Source organism: Protopterus annectens, chromosome 4.part1 (genome assembly GCF_019279795.1).
Source record: "Protopterus annectens isolate FY-2018-M chromosome 4.part1, PAN1.0, whole genome shotgun sequence".
Taxonomy (NCBI): domain Eukaryota; kingdom Metazoa; phylum Chordata; order Ceratodontiformes; family Protopteridae; genus Protopterus; species Protopterus annectens.
In genome coordinates, this window is record NC_056734.1 from 375,082,470 (window position 1) to 375,105,861 (window position 23,392).

At 41.3% G+C, this 23,392-nt stretch overlaps 1 protein-coding gene across 3 annotated transcripts in view; it reads right to left on the reverse strand.

The window, feature by feature from the left end:
* Window positions 1-23,392, reverse strand: part of DVL3 (dishevelled segment polarity protein 3) — a 1,476,692-nt gene that overhangs the window by 128,503 nt on the left and 1,324,797 nt on the right. For all 3 annotated transcript variants that reach the window (XM_044070196.1, XM_044070195.1, XM_044070197.1), the window contains one exon: window positions 19,765-19,896. In XM_044070196.1, the coding sequence (XP_043926131.1) occupies window positions 19,765-19,896 (132 nt within the window). The remainder of the gene's footprint in view (window positions 1-19,764; window positions 19,897-23,392) is intronic.

The following is a 23,392-nucleotide window of genomic DNA, read 5'->3' on the forward strand; positions in this document are numbered from 1 at the left end:
AAAAAATGTATACACAAACAACTCATGCACCACCTAATCCAGAATCACCTCTTGCTTGATACACAACATGGCTTCCGTCCAAATCAAAGCACGACCTCGCCCTGCTAGCTTTTACCAATACCATTAATAAGAACCATAACAATAATCAAATATCCTCAGCCCTCTTCTTGGATCTTTCCAAGACATTTGATATGGTGGATCATCATCTATTGATTCACAGCCTGTAGACTTGCTGCCTAGATTCTAAAGCCCTTCGAAGATTTAAATCCTACCTCAGTGGGAGGCATCAGGCTGTTCTCTGGCATAATAAGCTCTCTAAACTATTACCGAATACCCTTGGTGTCCCACAAGGCTCCATATTAGGGCCCCTACTGTTTTCCATCTTTATTAACGACCTACATACGGTCATCCCTAATATCAGCTGTATCCAGTATGCTGATGACTCCACCCTGATTTGTTCAGCTTCATCTCCTGCAGACTTGAGATCTGCTACCCAGTCCACCTTTTATACTATAGAAAACTGACTCTCTGAATGTCGATTGTTACTAAATCCCAAAAAAACTAAAATGCTGCTATTCTCACCCACACAAAGGTCCACTGCTTTTACCTTGACCATAAATGCAAAAGATGGGACAATAATCTCCCCTGACACTTCAACAAAATTACTAGGCATCATTATTGATAATAACTTAAAATTTGACCTACAGGTAAACCAATTGATCAAGACTGTCAATAAAAAACTTGGGTCACTATACAGAATTAAAGCCTTCTTAACCCCTCCAGCTAAGATCATCATAGCCCGCTCTCACTGACTCTCAGCACTTCTATATGCTTCCCCACCTTCTCTCTAATCTAAACAAGTCTGTACTTAACAGACTGTCTACATGTTACAGTCACATTGCCAGGTTTGCCACAGGTCTGCCTTTTAGAACACACCACTGCATCAACCTTATTGAGTGGCTAGAACTTCCCAGTCTTATCCAATTTAACCTTCTAACTGTGGCCAAGAAAATCCTCCATAAGCCAGATAATACACCAGCTCTTAAGAATATTATCACCCCCTAAAACAATCCAAGACTGCTTCGCTCCTCAAACAAACTACTAATTCAGACTATCAAAACTAAATGTAGCCGGGGACTCCCTCTTTGCAAACTCTGTTGGTAGAGTTTGGAACCCACTCCCAGCTGATATTACACTGCTCTCCTCCTTGACCCAATTTAAAACCAGACAAACTACATCTAGCTCTAAACTGGCTTTGCCACTGTAACAAGCCTGGCTAACTCTCATCTTAAATGTTAATTACTAGTCAATTTACTGCAAACTATTTCCCCTGACTGTAACCTGGGGGAAACTCTAACCTGAGAACTTACTTTTACATTCTTTGTACATATCAAATCTGTAAATTTCTTCATTGTTTTAATGTTGTTGTTTGTTTTGGAGCTCTTCTCCCCGGGCATCCGCTGAAAATAGACATGATTCCTGTCGGACTATCCCGGTCAACAAATGTAAAATAAATAAATAAATAAATAAAATAAAATATATGGGGGTGGCTGCATACTATCTCTGTAGAGGAAAGTTGGATGGTAGCATTCTTTCCTATGAAACCTAGTAGAGAGGCCATGGCCTGTTTTAACAATAGTAACATCCAAGTAGTCGATCTCCTTATCTGAACTATTTGAAGGAAATTTAAGAAAGGAACTGCTGTTATTAACAACACTTACAAATTGTAGCAGTTCTTCCTTCTTTCTTTTCCAACAAATAAACAGGTCATCGACAAAACACGATAAAACCGTACCGGACAATCATCACCCTGTTCTACGTGTTCAAATTCCCATTGCATCATAACTAAATTAGCGTATGAATTGGCACAGCTAGTGTCCATAGCTACACCAGTTGTTTGCCAATAACATACGTTATCAAACAAGAATATATTGTGTTCAAAGTCATTCAGTACTACCCTAAGTTGTTTATCCAAGTATATGGACAATGTTATCTGAGGTAGATGTATACAAGATTGTACCTACAAAGATTGTTTATGATATGATGAAAAAGTATTATTAATGTTTTGGATGAAAGTTTATGCACAGGTCTTATGTCAAAAGAGTTGTATGAGTTTTTTGTGGTTTTTACGCCACGTATTCCTCAAGTGTATGGTTAACCCAAAATACACAAGAATCCCATCCAACCTAAATTTAGACCTACTGTATCAGGTGCAGGATGGCTCACCGAGCCAATATCCATATACTTGGATAAACAACTTACAGTAGTACTGGATGACTACCCAGTAGTACTTAAAGATACTGAACATTTTTTACGTGATTTATTTAAGGTTACCAACAAATTCAATGGCTTTGATTTATTGGTAACTCTTGATGTCATATCACTCTTCACATATATTCCCAATCAACTAGGTATATCCATGGTTAAAGCATGCTTATTGAGGTCTGGAAAGTATGATATGCAGCATGTTGATTTCATTTGTATGCTTCTAGAATTGGTCCTAGAACACAATATATTCTTGTTTGATAAAGTATGTTACTGGCAAACAGCTGGTGTAGCTATGGACACTAGCTGTGACAATTCATACGCTAATTCAGTTATGAAGCAATGGGAATCTGAACACACAGAACAGAGTGATGATGGTCTGGTACGGTTTTATCGGCGTTTTGTCGATGACCTGTTTATTTGCTGGAAAGGGAAGAAGGAAGAACTGCTACAATTTGTAAATGTTCTTAATAACAGCAGTTTCTTTCTTTCTTAAATTTACTTCAAACAGTTCAGATAAGGAGATCGACTACTTGGATGTTACTAGGGTTAAAACAAGCCATGGCCTCTCAGGTTACACAGGAAAGAATGCTACCATCCAACTTTTCTCTACAGAGATGGTATACATCCATCCCCATATGTTTCATAACATTATAGAGAGTCAAGCATTTAGGGTTTCATGACAATCATGTGAAACCTCTGATTTTCTTGCAGAACTTGAACAACTTAAATATGCGTTTACTGGATGAGGTTATAATAGAGGAGAGATTGAAAAGGCATATTTGAAAGTCATGAATGAAAGAGAAGGACATGGTTAACCTTATTTTTCTGACAGTAACAGATGTTCGAAAGGAAGTAGAATGATTGAGTCCAGTATCCCAGTGGTACTACCTTACCCACAAGATACTGGGCAAGTCATGGATATAATCAGTAGAAACTGACATATCCTAACTGTTGATGATAAAACCCGTGACCTTGTGGGCAAACACCCCAAGTTTGTTTATCGTAACAGTAAAAATCTTAAGCAACAACTATGTTACCCTGGACTCCATCAAACTGTTGACTCTTTAGAGACAGGCACCTACAAATGTTGCAATTGTGCATTTTGTTTATATGTAGATACCTCTAGGTTTTTTCGACATCCTGATACCTACCATCTATGGCAATTGAGAGTAAAAGCAGACTGCAATACCTGTAATGTTGTACATGTGGCACACTGCGTTGTATGTTTTAAATTTTATGTGGGTAAGTCCAATAAACGGTTAAGAGACAGGATCAGGGATCATGTTTATTGTACAAGAAAAGGACATCTTTACCCTTTCATGTGGCCCCACACATAGTTCCTTGTTCCAAGTATTACACGTACAATTCGAAAATATTCGGATGGGTGACACTGTCAATGATACAGAAGGGATAGAACTTCAGTGGATTTTGCGCCTAGAGACGCACAGAGTCTCAGGGCTCAATGACTGGGTCCCCGTTAAGCCAGTGTTGAAAAACAGAAGGCTACATCGGTAACAGGCCAAAAATGGGTCTGATTTCTTTAAATGCTATTCTTGGAGGGATCCTTGTGTAGTTTTGATTGGTTAACTTAGAAGGTTTGAACAGTATATACTATTGACTTGCCTGATTTTAATATATCTGATGAAGTATTGTTTAACAATATGAAAGTGCTTACATCTCTTGTTTTATTAAAGATGTTTTTATTGGAATTTACTGGAGTCCATTGCTTCTGCTGGGTTGTTTTTTTTTTTTTTTTTTGTTTTAATATTTGGTACTCCCAGTTTGTGGTCATGCAGCCGTTTTGCTTCCCATATATGGAGATTGGTAGCACAGTTTATTCAGCATTTTAACTTCTTGCTTAATCGGACTAGTCCCTTCTTTAATGATGTACAATACCTACGCAGCCGATCCCTCTACACACTTCTGTTTTCAAATCATACATGATCCTCTCTTTGTTTCTTTTGTTGTGTTATTTTTATTTTTAAATTCCCACTACATATTTGCACAGCTAGGTTTTCCTCTCAGTTATTGTCTATGCATATCACAAACTATTTGGCTCAGTAATTTCCTTGTAATCTCTGACTCTTTCTTCCTTTGTGTTTCACAGAACCTTTGCAGCCTGTTTCACAGAACCTTTGCAGCCTGAACTAGTCATTTTCTCCCTTCCCTTACAGCCACCTAGTTTTGTTGTATGCTTTCTGGGAGGTATCCTGTTAACATCCCCTGTCAAAGTTTCATTCTATCATACCAATCTGGTCCCTCCCCCTCCCTCCGCCCTCTCCCAGTCTCCTTCGAGCACTTCCACTGTTTTTTCTGCCCTACTTTATGATGACCGATCATTTTATTTTAATTTTATTCTTTACTCTAGTATCATTTTCGTTTCCCTTTTTTGAAAAAAAATTTTCCCCCTATTTAGGCAAATCTGACAAAATGCTAGCGAAAGCGCTTTCAGAACCAGTACTTTGGTTTAGTTGTATCCGTCCCTATTTAAGGACGCTAAGTTCTTACAGTGAGTTGTTCTTCCAATCAGTAGGACTTCCTGGCCATCATTTTATTTTGTGACATTACTGGCGTGCACATGCCATATTGTAGGTTTCAAAGACAATAATTAGAATTTTAGCTACTCTTATAGGTTCATAGGTTCATACTAGGCTATCTGCCCTAGGGCATTTATAAGCCTAGCCAGAGTGTATTTGTCTTTCGCCACCCATTTTAAATTAATTTTGCTATGCCCTTTTTCGAGGTTAGTATACTGTGCCTCTGTCTAACAGTGACGCAGAAGTGATACCCGGGGTTAACTTACGATCTCCCATCCACTCATCAAGATTCCTCTTGAAGAGAGTCAATGAGAGACTCTGCCTAACCTGGACTGGGATTTTATTCCAGAGTGAAGGGAGCCTCTGGGTTATGAATCTGTCCCTCCAGCATGTCCTATTTATTTCACTGCTGAGGTTCAAGTCTCTCGAGCGCGTAGCTCGATGGGATTTGGATTTTCTGAGGTGCAGCATGTCCATTAATTCCGGGTTGGACATGGCTTTATACGTCAGGCACAGATCACCTCTGAGCAGGTGGTATGCCACTGAGTAGAGCTGGAGTTTCTTTAACCCGGGCAGCATATGGCATCTGTTTGAGCCCTTTGATCCTCTTGGTGAGGTACTTTTGGGGTCTTTCCAGTTGCTGCAGGTGTCTGGTAAGGTACATCCCAAAAGGGCATTGTACTCAATTATGGGCCTGATGAGGGATGAGTAAAGAGGCACGATGACCTCCCTGATCTAGATGTGAATCCCTTCATGATTAGGTGGGCTTTATAAAATGTTTTTCTAACCACTTTGGCCACGTGGTTGTCAAATGAGAGATTGCTATCAACTTGTGTCCCCAGGTCCCTAATTACTTAAAAGGCAAGGTTGCTAGGTAGTTAGTTTGCCTTTTGTGAAAAAGGCTGTGCCCATTAGTTATTTTGTGCTTTTCCCAGCACCACCCTATATATGAAATATAGATTTCCAGTGACTTTTATCCTACAGGTGGCATAAACACGCACACCACAGTTATTCAACAGCATATCTGCCTCTCCCCATTTCTAACGCTCTCCACAGCATGGTATCTCTGTCACGAGTGATCTCTCACTCACCACTCCCTATTTATATCGTAGTCCAGGAGATCCCAGCAGAAAGTGAACAATAATCCATCCTTTCTGCCTTTAGTGTGTTTCTATATAGGGGATAGTGGTTTTGTTGAGTTTTTTTGTAAGGGCTCCAGTTGTAGCTGACATGGAGCCATTTTCAGACATATGACAATCTTTTCTATGGATTTTGCATTCTGGCAGAATTTTCTGCCCATAGATGTCCTGTGAGCTGTTCAATCAGGCACATTTGTACTCTTTTTGAGTCTTGTTTGGTGGGCCGGGTGTGGCATCATCAATTGGGCAACATCTGACAGATGTGGATGCGAATGACGCGAATTGGAAAGATTATCATTCTAGTCCTGAACTTTAACCTGTGAAGAGATCAGAGAATCATCAAATGGAGTATTGGATCACGTAGTCTAAGTCATTGTCCTAGAAGGTGATGTCTTCCCTGATAGTCAAGTCTGTGATCTGGTCAAAAGAAGGGCCATGGTCAGCTGGTCCCCCAACAATGAAATCCCACCTATGGTGCTTGTTTTTGTATGGCGAAATGGCACACTTGCCTTGACTTCAGTTCATCTTGGAGGCTTCTCCCCTTCCATGGCTGCCATTTTTGTCAGCTGCACTCTAGGTCATTTTCCCCCTGATGTCCTTCTTGGAGTTTGCCCCCAGTCTGATGCCTTATTTGTCCCAATGAGAGTCTTTTCCCGCCTGCTGACTGAACATGTTCCATGTCAATTCTAACATGGGGTGAGTCTTGCCCATCTGAGCAAACTTTGTCTGCCTGTGGGACACCACTTGTTGTACTTCATTCTATAACTGCCAAGGTAGTTCAACTCTAACGCCCTTATGTTCCACAGTGGTTTTGGCTCCTTGCCATCATAGCAAGCGTGTTTTTTACCTAACCGAGGTTTGGTCTCCTACTCGTGACATTGGGGTTGACACAAGCTGAAATCTTCAAGGTCAATGTGGTGGACTTGTTTTCCAACCTTTCACAAAGGTAAACTGGGTGACAAGCAATGTGAGTCCACCATGGTATGATATGATGTTCTCAATCAACATCAACAAGGGAGCTCGGGTCGTCTGACTGCAAGTCCTTATTGTTCTAGAGCTCCATTGCCTTGCCTCTCCACCGCTTCTTAGAGTGGACGCCTAATTACCTTGGGGCGGTAATCCATTATGATCTAGGGGACCGCTGCAGACTAGACTGCTGTAGCCCGCGATTCTCCTCACTGGGCGGGTAGTGGTTAGGCTTTTTAACGGTGGCCCTTTATGTTGTGTTGGTTTCATTTTCACACCTGTGCAGACACCCACCGCACATTTTTCGGTCGCCTTATGTGCGGTTTTGCTTTAGATCATTTAGCTCACCTGCGCTGTTGAGAGAGGACAGAGGCTGCTTGTGTGCCTGTTTGTTTTGGGCTTGGGGAGAGCATTGTCATTTGAGATGTTGATAGTGTTTTGTATATGTGGGTGAAGTTTGGGAGCATAGTGTGGAGTTTCCACTGGGTTGCCTTTCCCTCTAGTTTTGAATGCATGTGGGAGTTTTTTCTTTGAAATTTTCTTCTGATTCAAATTTCCTTGTATGGCAATTTTTCTCTAAAAAATTTTGCTTAGTTGATTTTGAGAGTGCTTTTTTTTTTTTTTTTGATCTATCATGGTGACTTCCCTTTTTCTTATTTTGTTCTATCATGTAATTTTTTTATGATTATTTTTGTGTAAAGTTTGTTTTTGGCGTTGTTGATTTTTTATCTGAAGTTTGTTCTTTGTGGATGCAGTCCTGGTTTTATTTGGGATTGGCATTTAGTAGGGCTTGGTGGAGTTGTTTTTTTGGTTCCATGGCTTCCTGGAGTTGGAAGCTTGAGGTCCATGCAAGATACCACCAGTTCTCGAAGTAGTGTTTCTAGAGGCTGAAGTTTTTCACTATGGTATCCAAGTTTGAGTGGGCTTTAGTTTTGGGTTAGAGTTCTTCAGCTGGGGTTTTTGTTTTGGGTGGGGGGCGATGATCACCTTTGTGATTTGTGTATGATTTATGATCTCTTGTGACCATTCTCTCAGTGTGTGGATGTTTGGCTGTTGATGTTTGAATGCATTTATGAACTATTTTTTCTTAGTGTGGGAGAGTGAACTTGAGGAATCATCCCAGTCTATTTATGAACAGTTAGAGTGTTGTAATGTGATAGTGTATATGGTAATGTTCCCAGTCTATATAGTGTTTGGAGATACATAGTGGGTTCCCTGAGTTGAGGAGGAAAGTGTGTGGTGGCTTCCTCAGCAATTTGTAGAGCATTTTTGCTGAGAGAGTAGAACCAGGTTAGCCATGCTACAATTTGTGGTGCAGTTGGTTGGTTAGTTAGTTGTGGTTGCCCTCCTGTGTGGGTGCATGTTACTTTTATGGGTGTGGGTGTGGGTCCTTTATTGATGGATGATCCTTTTGGGCAGGCATGATATGAGGGGCTGTGGGCCCAGACGTAAAACTGAACTCAGCGGGTATGAACCAGGTTTCAGTTACAGCACAGACATCGATGTTCATTACAGCAGAAGGGCCTATGCAACGTGCATTTTGGATCCAGTTTTTGCATTTAGATTTTTGGCATCCATTTTGTTTTTTTGTGGTTTTTTTAGAATTTGTTTTTTAGATTTTTAGTTTGTAGGAAAATCCTGGTACCTTAGAGGGGTGGCATTAGCCAAGGTGACAGGGGGAATCAAAGGGTGACAGGTGCAGGCAAATCCCGTATGCCCTTGCAGTAGCCAGGTCCAGATCAGTAATCAGCAGGTGACACTGGCGATGACATTTGAATGACACCAGACGTTTCATATTGCAAATCTTGATTCTCTTCTGTCTTTTCATTATATCATCATGGTGAAGGGAGTATCTGAGCTAGGTTGGTCATGGCCTGCCTGGGCTACATAATCAGTGATCCTCAGTCTCTTCTCTATAGTGTCTTTCAGGACGTCTCAGTCAGTCACACCAGCATGGACAATGACTGTGTCATGTTTTTGACTGTGACATCAGTGCTTTTGATTGTGTTTAATGAGTGCTTTAGCTTGTGGCAGTGATAGGCAGCTTTTGCCACCCTGTTGGGTCGCTGGTGAGGGTGTGGGTCAGTGGTGGGTCCTATCAGCAGAAAGTATGTTTGGTTATGTTTGGTGTGTAGGGCTGCCTTGTGGCTTGTGTTGTTTTGTGGTTTATTGTTTATGTGCTTGCTTTGTGTGTGTGCTTGAGAGGTGTCTGTCTGGGTTGTTTGTTTGCTTTTGTTCTTTGTTTTTGTTTAGGTTTTTTTTTAATGTGTTTATGTGTTATGTCTTGTGTCTTGTTGTTGTTTATGTGTGTGTGAGGGTGTTTTGTGTGTGTGGTGTGGTGGTGTGTGTGGCCTGTCCTGTCTGTCCTCTGGTCTTGGAGCCAGAGAAGGTGAGTTTGAGAGCTGGCTCTCAGAGTTGGCTAAATGCAGCATGGAGGATTTATGGGGATTTGTGGAGAGGGAGGAGAGGAGGGTTGTCTGTATAAGCATCTCAAGATTCCCAGATCCCAGAGCTGGACCCCAGATTCACCAGCTGGGACGAGTGGACAAGTTGACCTAAAAAATATAAGAACTTAATTGAAATAGTGAAATGTGAGAGGGGGGTGGGGAAGTGAGTGTTTTTAATTTTTAGTGTTGACTTTGCTTTTGCTTTAGTGTGCAAGTGTTGGGTAACTTGAGTGCAATGTGTTACAAGTAACTAAAAACAAAAAACACAAACAGTAACAAAAAAGGAAATAGAAGAAAAAAAACAGTAAACACAGTAAGCAATGCAGATATCACTGATGATCAAGTGAAGTGGAGAGATGGTGATTTAATTAGGGAAATGGAAAGGAAATAACAAACAACAAAAAAACAAACAACAAAACAAACAAAGCTAGCCTGCGATCTAGTCTATGCTAGAGCAAACAAGCAAAACCAAGAAACCAATTCAGTAAGATACAGTTCAAATATTCAGGCACTATAAACCTTTAACAGCCATTCCCAGCTCAGAAGGGCAGAGTCCAGCCTCTTCCCACAAGAGTGCAGACCACTTCCCTCTTAATGTAAAATAACTGGGCCCAAGCCCCTAAACCACCAACCAGAACACACTTTGGACACTGGGCTCTCAATCAGCCCAACTTAGAAGGATGAAAAAGCTACCTGTCTGCCACCCACAGTGCTTGCCACAAACCTTCTAATGTAAAAACAACTGGTCTGAAGCCCAAGTGCTTAATCAAAAAGACTTGAATGATAGCTACTACTTTAAATCAAGTTACAAAGCAGTAATAAAATACCATTTGAAACTTTTAGAGAATGTCTGATTAGTGCTCAAGTTACACAAACAAAGCTAGATCCAGCAGGCCGAATCCCAGTCTATGCACAGCACAACAAGCACTACTTCAGTAAGAAACAAGAAACAGTTGCATGCACTATGCAGCCTTAACCAGAAATTCCCAGCTCTCAGAAGGGCAGAGTCCCCTCTCTCCCTCAACAAGAGTGCCCACCTAACCCCTCTTAATGTAAAAAATAACTGGCTTGAAAGCCCAAGTGCTTAAACCAGAATTAATACACTTTTAGAATAACAGACACTGAACCCTCAATCAGCAGTTCTTCTGTACTTAATGGATTACCACCTATGTGGTAATTTGTGGGCACTTTGTTTTTGCCAAAGGGGATGACTATACACTTTTTGGCATTTAGCTTGAGGCCATGGATCTGGCACCAGTTGTCTGTTTCTATGAGGCCCTTTTGGAGGATGCTTGTGCCGGCTGGAGAGTAGATTATGGCGCCCAGTTTGCAGTCATCTGCGAACTTGGTCAACCACAGTCCTTCCATGTTTGCCTGTACCTCCGAGAAATATATACCGAACAAGAGAGGTCCCAGGACCGAGCCTTGTGGGACGCCACTTGCAACTGGTTTGGAGTCTGACATGGCTCCAGCAATTCTAACCATGTGGATTCTGTCCTTGAGCCAGTTTGCAACCCATCTAGTGACATAGAGGTTTATATTTAAGCTGGTGAGCTTATCTATAATGCCCGAGTGGGGTATTGTATTGAAGGCTTTTGTGAGGTCCAGGTAGGCTGTGTGGACCACTTTCCCTCGTGAATGGCCTTGGTGACTGTTTCAAAGAAATTGACCAGGTTTAAGAGGCAGGATCTGCCTTAACAAAGCCGAACTGGGTAGGATCCAGTGTCTATAAGGTCCCCAATATCTTTATTTATGAGGTCCATGATGATCCTTTCCATAGCTTTGCAGACCAAGCTAGTCAGGCTTATGGGGTGATAGTTTCCAGGATCCCTTGAGGCACCACCTTTGTGGAGAGGGATCACTGTTGCTGTATGCCACTCTTTGGGGACATATCCTGTAGTAAGGCTGAGATTGAACAGTAGTTTTATGTTTGGGTTTAGCTCTTCTTGGAGTTCATGTAGGACGCAGCCCAGGACACCATCTGGTCCCATTGATGCTGTGTTGTTTGCTTTGGAGAGGGCGGCTCTTACCTGAGCATCTGAGATGTCAGGGGGGCAGCACTCTGCTGGGATAGATATTCGCCCTTTTGGTGGGGGGGGGTTGCGCTGCACCTGTCAGCTAGGATGTTGGCAATGTCTGTGGGTTCGGTGTATTTTTTGTCATTTTGGACTAATTCTGAGCATATCTGGGAATTCCCACCCAGGTTCCTAACATAACTAAAGAAAGCCTTGTGATTATCCTTAGTGTCCTGTGCAATTTTTCTCTCAAAGCTGGCCTTAGACGATTTTATGAGTGCCCATAGTTTTTTGCTAATACTCATCAGAGATGCCTTCCCTTTTGGGATTTTGCTCTATCATGTAGTAGCTTCCTCCTTCTATTGTATAGTTTGTTTATGGCTGGGGTCCACCAGACAGGACGTCTGCCTTTGGAGGATTGGGTCTTGGTTTTATTTGGGATTGCATGATCCATGCATTCCTGAAGGTGTTCACAGAATGCGTTTATAAAGGATTCTGCGGTCTGGGCCGTATTTTCCACAGGCCCGGGGGCTTTGAAGGATTCCACCTCGGTTTTGAGGAGTGTGAAATTTGCTTTAGAGAAGTTTTTCACTGTGGTTTTCTGGGCAGGGGGTGGGGTCGGGATGTGAATATCCAGTGAGATTAGTTCATGGTCTGATCTTACCAGTGAGGGATACACTTCTAGTCTAGAGCATAGAGTCCCCATGTTGGTGATGATCAGGTCCAGTATGTTTTCCCCTCTTGTGGGAGTGGTAACAAGTTGCTCCATAGCATTTGAGTTTATAAATTCTAGGAACCTTTGGGCTAGGGTGCTGGAGCTAGAGTAATGCTCCCAGTCTATGTTTGGGTAGTTGAAGTTGCCCAATATAATGGTGTTTGGAGAGACCTTCATATTTTCCAGTGTTCTCAGGAAGGCCGAGTGGGGTTCCTGGGTTTGGGAGGGTGGTCTGTAGCAGTGTTTCGTTAAGCTTTGTACTCTTGGCCACCTGCCCCTTCTTTATGACGTTTTTCCATTAACGGAGAATGACATTTTGGAGCTACTCCAGCAGGCATTCGGTAATTACTTTAAATATCCTCCTGTTTTGACTAAGTTATTTAAACATTCTGATTATTTTTCAATGCCCATACTGCCCATTTCCCAATATTTGATTAGTTCCATGTCCACCTACCTGTTTAACGTGGGTTATTTAATGTTTAAATGTCTTCACATAAACTATGCAGCGAATACTTAACCTGCCCCAGATATTTACATACTTGTTATAATTATTTAAAGTTTTAGCCTAACAGGGATTTTTGTTTTTTTTTTGACTGCATAAACTGTAATTCATAAGAGTTTTGTTTACACGGGAACTTCTGTAATATTAACAAGTCGGTTTAAAGACAACCTTCTAATGCTTTCACTGCTAGGATTTAGGTTAATAACATGGGCTGACTTTTATTTTAATTTAATAGTATAATGTGTCTAATTAACCCAGCCACTGAGGATGCACAAGCCAGTGCATTTCTTTGTGCCAGTCTCAAGCCCGGATAAATGGGGAGGGTTGCATCAGGAAGGGCATCTGGCGTAAAACCTCGCCAAATCATTCATGCGGACAGCAGTAAATATTTACATACCGGATTGGTCGAGGCCCGGGTTAATAACAACTGCCACCAGTACTGTTAGCCAACAGAGTGCTGGCGGAAATTGGGCTACTGTTGGCCGAAGGAGGAGAAGAAGGGGATGGCATGGTCGAAGGCAGGAAGAGAGGAGAAAGGCTAGAACTGTGGTAGTGAGGGTCGGAACTTTGAATGTTGGCAGTATGACTGGTATAGGGAGAGAGCTAGCCGATACGATGGACAGAAGGAAGGTTGGTATATTGTGTGTGCAAGAGATCAGATGGAAGGGGAGTAAGGCTAGGTGTATCGGAAGTAGGTTCAAATTTTTTATCATGGTGTGGATGGGAGGAGAAATGGCGTAGAAGTTATCCTGAAGGAACAGTATGCTAAGACTGTTTTGGAGGTGAAGAGAGTGTCGGACAGAGTGATGTTTATGAAGCTGGAAGTTGATGGTGTAATGATGAATGTTGTTCGTGCATATGCTCCACATGTTGGGTGTGCGATGGATGAGAAAGAAAAATTTTGGAGCGAGTTGGATGAAGTGGTGATGACTGTACCCAAGGGTGAGAGAGTGGTGATAGGAGCAGATTTCAATGGGCATGTTGGTGAAGGGAACCAGAGGGGATGAGGAAGTGATGGGTAGGTATGGTGTTAAACAAAGGAATGCAGAAGGTCTGATGGTAGTGGATTTTGCGAAAAGGATGGACATGGCTGTGGTGACATACAAGAGTGGAGGAAGATGCACACAGGTGGATTATATCTTGTGTAGAAGGGCCAGTTTGAAGGAGATTGGAGACTGTAAAGTGGTGACCAGGGAAAGTGTAGTTAGGCTGCATAGGATGGTGGTTTGTAGGATAACGTTGATGATCAAGAAGAGGAGGAGGAGTGTGAGGGCAGCACCAACGATCAAATGGTGGAAATTGAAAAAGGGTAATTGTGAGGTGGAGTTCAGGGAAGAGTTAAAGACAGGCACTGGCTGGCAGTGAAAAGTTACCAAACAGCTGGGTAACTACAGCAGAGCTAGTAAGGGAGACGGCTAGAAAGGTGTTTGGTATGACATCTGGACAGAGGAAGAACGACAAGGAGACATGGTGGTGGAATGAGGATATACAGGAGAGTATACAGAGAAAGAAGTTGGCGAAGAAGAAGTGGTATTGTTAGAGAGATGAAGAAGGTAGACAGGAGTATAAGGAAATGAGGTGCATGGCAAAGAGAGAGGTGGCTAAGGATAAGGCATATGAAGAGTTGTATGAAAGGTTGGACACTAAGAAGGGAGAAAAGGATCTGGCTAGACAGAGGGACTGAGCTAGGAAAGATGTGCAGCAGGTAAAGATGATAAAGGATAATGAGGGAAACATACTCACAAGCGAGGAGAGTGTGTTGAGCAGATGGAAAGAGTACTTTGAGGGGTTGATGAATGAAGAGAATGAGAGGGAGAGAAGGTTGGATGATGTGGGGATAGTAAATCATTAAGAGCAATGGATTAGCAAGGAGGAAGTAAGGATAGCTATGAAGAGGATGAAGAATGGAAAGGCTGTTGGTCCAGATGACATACCTGTAGAAGCAAGGAGATGTTTAGGTGAAATGGCAGTGGAGTTTTTAACCAGATTGTTTAATGAAATTTTAGAAAGTGAGAGGATGCTTGAGGAATGAAGAAAAAGTATTTTGGTACCAATTTTTAAGAATAAAGGTAACGTGCAGAGCTGTAGTAACTACGGAGGGATTAAATTGATCAGTCACAGCATGAAGTTATGGGAAAGAGTAGTGGAAGCTAGGTTAAGAAGGAACGTGATGATTAGTGATCAACAGTATGGTTTCATGCTGGGAAACAGCACTACAGATGCAATGTTTGCTCTGAGAGTGTTGATGGAGAAGTACAGAGAAGGTCAGAAGGAGTTGCATTGTGTTTTTGTAGACTTAGAGACAGCATATGACAGGGTGCCTAGAGAGGACTTGTGGTATTGTATGAGGAAGTCGGGAGTGTCAGAGAAGTATGTAAGAGTGGTACAGGATATATACGAGGGTAGTGTGACAGCGGTGAGGTCTGCGGTGGGAGCGACAGATGCGTTTAAGGTGGAGGTGGGATTACATCAAGGATCAGCTCTGAGCCCTTTCTTATTTGCAATGGTGATGGACAGGTTGACAGACAAGATCAGACAGGAGTCCCCGTGGACTATGATGTTTGCAGATGACATTGTGATCTGCAGTGAGAGTAGGGAACAGGTGGAGGGGACCCTGGAGAGATGGAGCTATGCTCTAGAGAGAAGAGGAATGAAGGTCAGCAGGACTATGACAGAATATATGTGTGTGTGAATGAGAGGGAGGAGAGAGGAATGGTGAGGATGCAAGGAGTAGAGGTGCCAAAGGTGGATGAGTTTAAATACTTGGGATCAATAGTTCAGAGTAATGGTGAGTGTGGAAGAGAGGTGAAGAAGAGAGTACAGGCAGGATGGAGTGGGTGGAGAAGAGTTTCAGGAGTGATTTGTGACAAGACGAGTACCAGTAAGAGTGAAAGGGAAGGTCTACAAGAGGGTAGTGAGACCAGCTATGTTATATGGGTTGGAAACACTGGCAGTGACAAAAAGGCAGGAGTTAGAGCTGGATGAGGCAAAGTTAAAGATGTTAAGATTTGCACTGGGTGTGACGAGGGTGGACAGGATTAGGAATAAGTATATTAGAGGGTCAGCCCAGGTTTGATGGTTTGGAGACAAAGCCAGAGAGGCAAGATTACGTTGGTTTGGACATGTGCTGAGGATGGATGCTGAGTATATTGGGAAAAAGTTGCTAAGGATGAAGCTACCAGGTAACAGGAAAAGAGGAAGGCCTAAGATAAGGTTTATGGATGTGGTGAGAGAGGACATGCAGGTGGTTGGGTGTGACAGAGCAAGATGCAGAGGATAGGAAGAAATGGAAACAGATGATCCGCTGTGGCAACCCCTAACGGGAACAGCCGAAAAATGATGATGAGTATAATGCGTCTAATTCTAAATTTAGGGATTTTTTATTTTATTTTATACAACTAGTTAACCCTAAACTGAACACCACATTTTGTTATCATTTGTTTGGAAACTTTCTACATAACCGTCAAACTCTTTACTTTACTTTTACTATTACCTGAACCAATGATGACATGATGATAAACATGCCCACATATTCCGCAAATGCACTATGCTACAGCAGTGAGAAACTCTTATCTGCCTGAATGCATTTTAGCAAAATTAAAGAAAACTGATTTTTTAATAAACTTGTTATTGTTTTTTTTTCCTGATGTTGGGTAATTTTTATATTACCTAATGAGATATTTCACTTAATTCACTGTAAAGAAATTCTGAATTACGTGAAGCTATTTTCTGGATTGACAGTTTTCTACCTAAATGTTTTTCTTATTTGAACTTAGGAAGACGGACTGATAGTAAACTCGTGTGTTTTTTTTGTCCGATCTGGGACATCCTTTTAGTACTCAAGGATACATTTTACTTACACCACAGAGAAAAACCTTTGAAAATTCAAAGCAACCTTCTGGCTGGAAGTTTATAAACTGCTAATAAGAAGACTCCACTACAGCAAGCTTTGGTAAATTTTTTCAGTTATTAGACCAATTTCTTCAACATTATGAGATACTTTACATTAACCACGGGGAAGAACTTCTGGATTTAATCAAGTAAACTACTTAAATTGGGTTTACTGCAGAATCCACGATTAAGTTCCCTAGAAGTGCAATTTAATGGATACACTAAGGGAAAGGGGGACATGTTTTAACTTGACTTATTGCTTTTTATTATGAGCCTTATACGCATTCATGATTTACTGATTTTTCTGACCTGCTTTATATACTGTAACAGATTTTCCTACCTACCTTGATCTCCACCTAAATACACACACACACACACACATATATACACATACTTTACTCTGAAGAAGTTCGATTAAACAATAAACGGACGAAAGCGCTAAGAAACAGTTCAGTCTCCGAGTGCAGTTTTTTCCATCTTTTGACATGTTGGGTCTTAATTAGTTTTAAGGAAGTTTAAATTGAATATATATATATATATATATATATATATATATATATATATATATATATATATATCTACTTCAGAAGACTGACAAACCAAAAGACTGAATTCCAAAAAATACTGAACACATTTTTAATGCAGAGACAAGCCCCCCTGCACCCCTCATGTGGGGGGCTGTGCCCCCCACACCCCCTGCTAACTATATATACCAACACCAAGAGCTATAAACACTAGTAACAAGTGATCAACAACAGACAAGCACCGATGTGTATTATATTTAAGTTTACCATCAAATCTAGCAAATGCAAGATGGCATTAAGACCAACCACTGCACTTGTGGTATAACCACTATGCTAAGTCCGTCAATTCTAGATTTTGACTGTAAAGAAGGCCCTGTGGCACTAGAGTCCAAGAAAGCACTAATGAGCTGCATGGTCTTCTGGCTAAATGGACAATTTGCTCCAAATGATGTAAGTGCACTAATACTAGAACCAGGGCTGTTAATCATTCATCTACAAGAACATGGTTAGATCCTACTGACGGTGAATTAGCATCAGTACTAAAAAACAGTAAACACTCATGGTGTTAACACTGTCTGAAGTGCAGCATCCCACACTAAATATGCGCACGTCAGACACAGCTTAAAAGCCTTCTGTGTTCCTGGATTATCTATAGTGTCAATATTTTATGTTGTTTCACATTCACTGGACACTATGATGGTCTTCCTCATGGGAAAACTTGCATCCTGAATTGAATAACCACTTCAGCTCACTTGGATGATGTGGGGGATGACAAGGTTTCAGTACTTCAATGTCTTCTGGTGACGCTCAACTCATTTGCACAACAAATGTGAAGGCTTGTGTGCTATCAGTTTCACCACACTTCTGCAAGCTCTCAATAATATCCAGGGCATCTTAGCCATAGTACACTTTCACTATAAAAAAATGTTTTTTTCATCTAAGCTCTATATATAAAAAAGACAGCTGTAGCTTCTTTCTGCATACGGAATTACCTATAGAAGCAGCCATGGCATACCTCTACTAAGAAGAGCTTCTCTACAACTTTAGTATCTGGTGAACTTGGAGGACATCTTCTCTGATTCTTGACATATTGAAATAGGGTGATATAATTCAAGCAGCTGACAGCCTAAATTGTTGAAGTGGTATCTTTGTAGATGCTGTTACTGTAGCTGTCAAACTGAAGTAATTCACTGCCAGAGGGAAAAGACAAGCAAGTCATTTAATTATGCTGGATCAGAGAAGGGACAAATGAATGAAATTTAAGATTTTTTTTTTAATACAAGGGATTCAAAAAATCTACAACATGCCTGGGGAAGTAGCCTGCTTTCTTTGAAACAGATTCATCTTAATGCAATGGAACATCAAAAATGGTGCCACTTGGCACAGACTAAAGAAAGAGTGACCACAGCCCTCATATTACTCTACTCCAAATAGATACTGATCACTTACAACTGGAAAGGGAAAGGGTAAGGCATTTCGGCTCACTTCAAAGACTATCAACATCCAAAAGACCAAAGGAGGGGTGTGTTCTAGACTGGAGTGCAACAAACCAACTGCAAGACACTTCAATTCTGGTGTAAATGTAAGACTCCAAAGGTGAACGATTTTTTTTCAGTGATGTGACCGTATGAAAGATGGAGTCCTGAGTGAAAGGACATCATAAAGGAGGCCTGAACAAGCAGGCAAACCCATTTGTAGTGATGCCAAAAGTGGTATTGGGAAGCCATGTTTATTTGTATGTCCAGATACTTATTAAAAGGTGACCATCAGGAAGATGTAGTCTTACTACAAAATCCTCGCATTCTGCCAGGAAATTAAGTTCTTACCCTCCAGACATTAACACTGACATTATTCTTTCTTGTGAAAGGGTTAGAACCATTCTAATTTATTTAACATTTGTTGACCAGGAAAGTCCAACTAGGACACAGCCTATTTTCAGTGAAGGCCTGGAGAGAAACGCTCCAGACACGTCTTTGGAATGTTATCTCTTGCTACACATATAACCTGAACTACATAAGACCACAACACTGATTTCTTACTAGAGAAGAAAAATCAGATGACTAATAAGAAGATGACGTGCTACTGCTACAGTGATGAACACTAAATAAAAGCTTGTTCCCTTAGCTCATACATTTCACAGCAAGTATACCCCATGTGACAATCTCCACCCCTTCAATTATGTGGCTTCCTCTGACCACTACAGATCCATGCCTGGCTTGGTATTACATTTCAGTGAAAGCACTGCAAGGGTCCAAGACTTAAAATTATGTTGTTCCTGCTTTGTAGACCTTATAACAGTATAAAAGTGTTAGGCTGTGTGCCTCAAATGAGAACAGTTGCTGAAATTTTTAATTTGGACACAAAAATGAACCTCATCACAAGTTTTCAAAACAATATCACAGAATTATGCACATGCACATCTAAGCAGCCATTTCCTTTATATTTCTGCATTTAGCCAGTTTGCTGAAAGCATTAGTTAGGTGGAGTGTGCGCTACTATCTTTGGATAACTAATCATGCCAAAGATGATGAGCATATGTTGAAACCACCAAAATGTCTGTACATTAAGCTCTGACAGATACAACATGTAGATATACTTTAGCTATACTTCAGATTTCCAAAGATCACTATGCATGCTGCTCACACAACTCAATATTTTAATTTTTCATTCACACTACCATGAGACCACCACAATTTGCATGTTAGTTTCAAAAAGAAATTAAAGCAAATGTGTAACACTTTATCTTGCTTTCTCACTCACCTATGAAGGCATTGGGTATTGTAATTTTCAGCCACATCCTGTCCCTGACCTCAAGGCCAGACTCTGGAGATGCCATGGCTTTTACTATACTGGACATGTCACTATGGATGGACAAGTGAAACTCATCAAATCCTAAAAAGGGAGGAGGGAGGAAGAAAAAATGTAGAAATTAAAACGCATGACGAATCTGAGCAAAAATCTGGTATAGTAAACAGGTGCATGGAGCAATACATTACCATATTTCCAATAAAAGATCCCATTTTACCTATGGTATGCTGCATAATACCTATGAAAATAACTTGGATTAAATTTTACTGTCCTCAACTTTTCCCTCAGACATACACTGGCAGAAGGAGAATACAGTCCATTTATTTTCCACTTCAGTTAGTGAAAAAAGGAACTAATGTGGGCACTGCAGACCAAGCCTGAAATAAGGATATAGCTGATGCTCTAACACAACAGACTTCAAAATAAGTATTAATCTGCCATCTTCAGTGGGGCAGAGAGATGAAGACCTGACTAAGACTTAGGCAAAATGAGTCTGATTACCACCTTAGCTGGCTAGAAGGGATGGATGTGGCCATTCTGGAGGTGGAAGGAAGGTGCAAGTTGATGAGAACAGATCTCTCACTGAGTTTTGGTGGAGCTTGGAATTCATATCGTTGGGTTGGGTGTGAAGGTAAGTCATGGAGGTGTGGTTGCCTTAGGGATGGGCATGAATTTAAAGGCCACATCTCACTGCATTCCCAGTCCACCAAGTAGAAAATCAGCATAATGTGGAGAGGGGGAAAGGTCCTGTTGCCAGTGTATATCACACTGCTGGTTGCTAGTTCTGCAACAAGCACCCTACCTTAACACCAGCGATGGTCTCAGTAGGAAAGGGTAACACACAAAATACGCTGCCATCCCCATTACCCATCCCCTCCACTCAGGCTCAATCAGAAAAAGCCATGGGAAACCATCCAGGCAGCTGGTGGTCAGTTGTGACAGAAGGAAAAACAGTATCAACCTCCTCCTTCGATTTCTGAATGGAAATACACAGCCTATGAAACTAATCTATGGATGCTCCATGTTATAAACGAAAATATGCCAAAGGTGCACAAGGGTACAGCTGGAGCACCAAGACTATGAAAAGAGATAACCATACACAGCAGCCAAAAACCTTGAAATCAAATACATTGACAAACAATTCCAACCACTGAATGACAAACCAATAATAGTTCTGGAGGCTAAATTGCACCTGATGACAGACAAAATAATAAATGCTGGTTCCTTCGTATCAGCAGTGAATACAATCAATCTAGTTCTGCACACTCCTTGCTCATTTGACTATTCAAGATTCTCAACATCCAAAATGAAGTCCTGTTTTTCACAACAAAATGTAAAATACATATCCCAGGCTTTTCAGTACTGCACCACAACGTGTCATATGATCCTGTCACTGGTCAACAGCAGTCAAGGCACTACTTAATAATACTGGCAGAATACATCATCCAGTTCATCTCGAATGGGACACTGTCAGCTGGGCCTCCAATCTATGCTTTTTTCTATTAGTCCCCAACACCAACTTATACAGTAAGGACCAGATGGGGTATATGAATACCAAACTTTGGACTGCTTAGAAGTGCCTCTCACCAGCCTTGCAGTCAAGGCGACAGCATACAGTTCTGTTACTGAACTCTTCAAGACCTGGAAGCCCTGTGCTAAGACACGAGCTGTCTCTTCCATCTCCGATCTATCTACCTCAAAGAGTACCCTACAGAACAGAAAGAACTCCCGAATGAATACCAAACTTTGGACTGCTTAGAAGTTCCTCTCACCAGCCTCTCAGTCAAGGCGATAGCATACAGTTTTGTTACTGAACTCTTCAAGAGCGAGTGCTTTTTTAAAACCTAATTGTAAGGGTCAGCACACTCACGGACCTACCCCGAGACCATTCCTCCCCTTACTATTTTGTCCTAACTAATTAAGTGAGCTGTTGTTGTTCCCCACATTTACCACTAGATGGTATCAGAACACAGGTTATGAGAACATTGTATCTGACTTTCGAAAGCTTTCCCAGCTCCGCTGTATAATACCAAGTCCAGGAACCCCAATTCAAGCATAAAAACCTAGCAATCTCCCCCAGGAAATAAATATGAAGGTATAACCTTTCAGACATTAGGCTGAAAGGCATACTTGTAGAAAGCTGTCCTACTACAATTAAACCTCTCACCATAGCACTGAATGCAAACGATGCCTTCTGCCTTAATCTCCTTTTCCTCTGGAAACTAGACATAGTAGGACATCCCTTGCATATTACCTAGACAAAATTTTACTCAGACAGTGTTACCTACCTACTCAAGGCCTTGGTAGTGCACAGTCTCTCTGTATTACTGATTACTTCTCAGTAGACAACCCACTCCGTGGCTCTACCTGCTCCGTTCAACCCAGTGGGCTCACTCCGCTCCCCTACCCTACCCCCAATTCCTCACCCACCCCCAGTGATCCTAAACTTATACTACCTAGGCCACTCCCTCACTCCCATCCCACCAAACCCACACACCAACCACTATACATATACAGCCAGACCCCTCCTTTATCTAAACACTTACTCAAAGCCTTCTTATAGTATTTCTCGCTTATCCAATACCTTATACCAACAGGAATTAATTCCCATTTGGGAAAGCTTAACCTACTCAATATACATTATTATATTTTTTATCCATCCTCACCCCCACTCACCTGCATCATTAAGCTCATCAGTATGCCTAAGGTAACCAAAGCCATCACAACCAAACTAACATTTCTAACAATATGTATATCTGTCCTCGCCTCAGCCTATATCCTCACCTCCTTTGAAAAACTGACCTACAACCAAATGAATTACTCTCCAAAACAAACAGCCATATTAACCTTGACCCACACCCATACTCAAATAAATATCACTTCCAATCCCAGCTACCTGCTAGCCAAATACCATAGACTCTCACATATTAAATTCAACAAACTGACAGTAAATAAAGTAAAATATCAAATAAGCTATACATACAACCCTACTCTAAGACTAAAAAATCCCTCCTTGAAAGATGGTGATATTCACCCTAATCCAGGCCCAACCAATGTCTACATAGTCAAAAATTACAGCCCCTATCCCACACCCCTTGTTATCCACCCCAAACACCCCAATTATTTCCTAATAGGACATCTTAATATCCGCAGTATTAATAACAAAGTAGCCCATCTCCATGCTCTTCTAGATATTCACTCCTCTGACATCTTCTGCCTCACAGAAACTTGGTTAAAACCTGAAACTAAAGACAACAAAATCATCCCCCTAGGATATAATATATTAAGACAAGACCGTATAAAACGTAAGGGTGGGAGAGTAGCAATCTTATATAAAGATGGACTTCAGATCTCCTCTTTACCTTATAACCCACCTCAGGAAAATAATGCAGAAATCCTTATCTCCAGATTTCAAATCAACCCTGGCAAATCCTTATATATCATCTGTATCTAACTTCCTCCTGGTAACAATAACAATACAACCTGAGGATATCCTAAGCTGGGTGTCCTCTACTTACCCACAAGAAACAATAATACTAGGTGACTTCAATACTGACTGGAAAACTATCAATGCTGATAT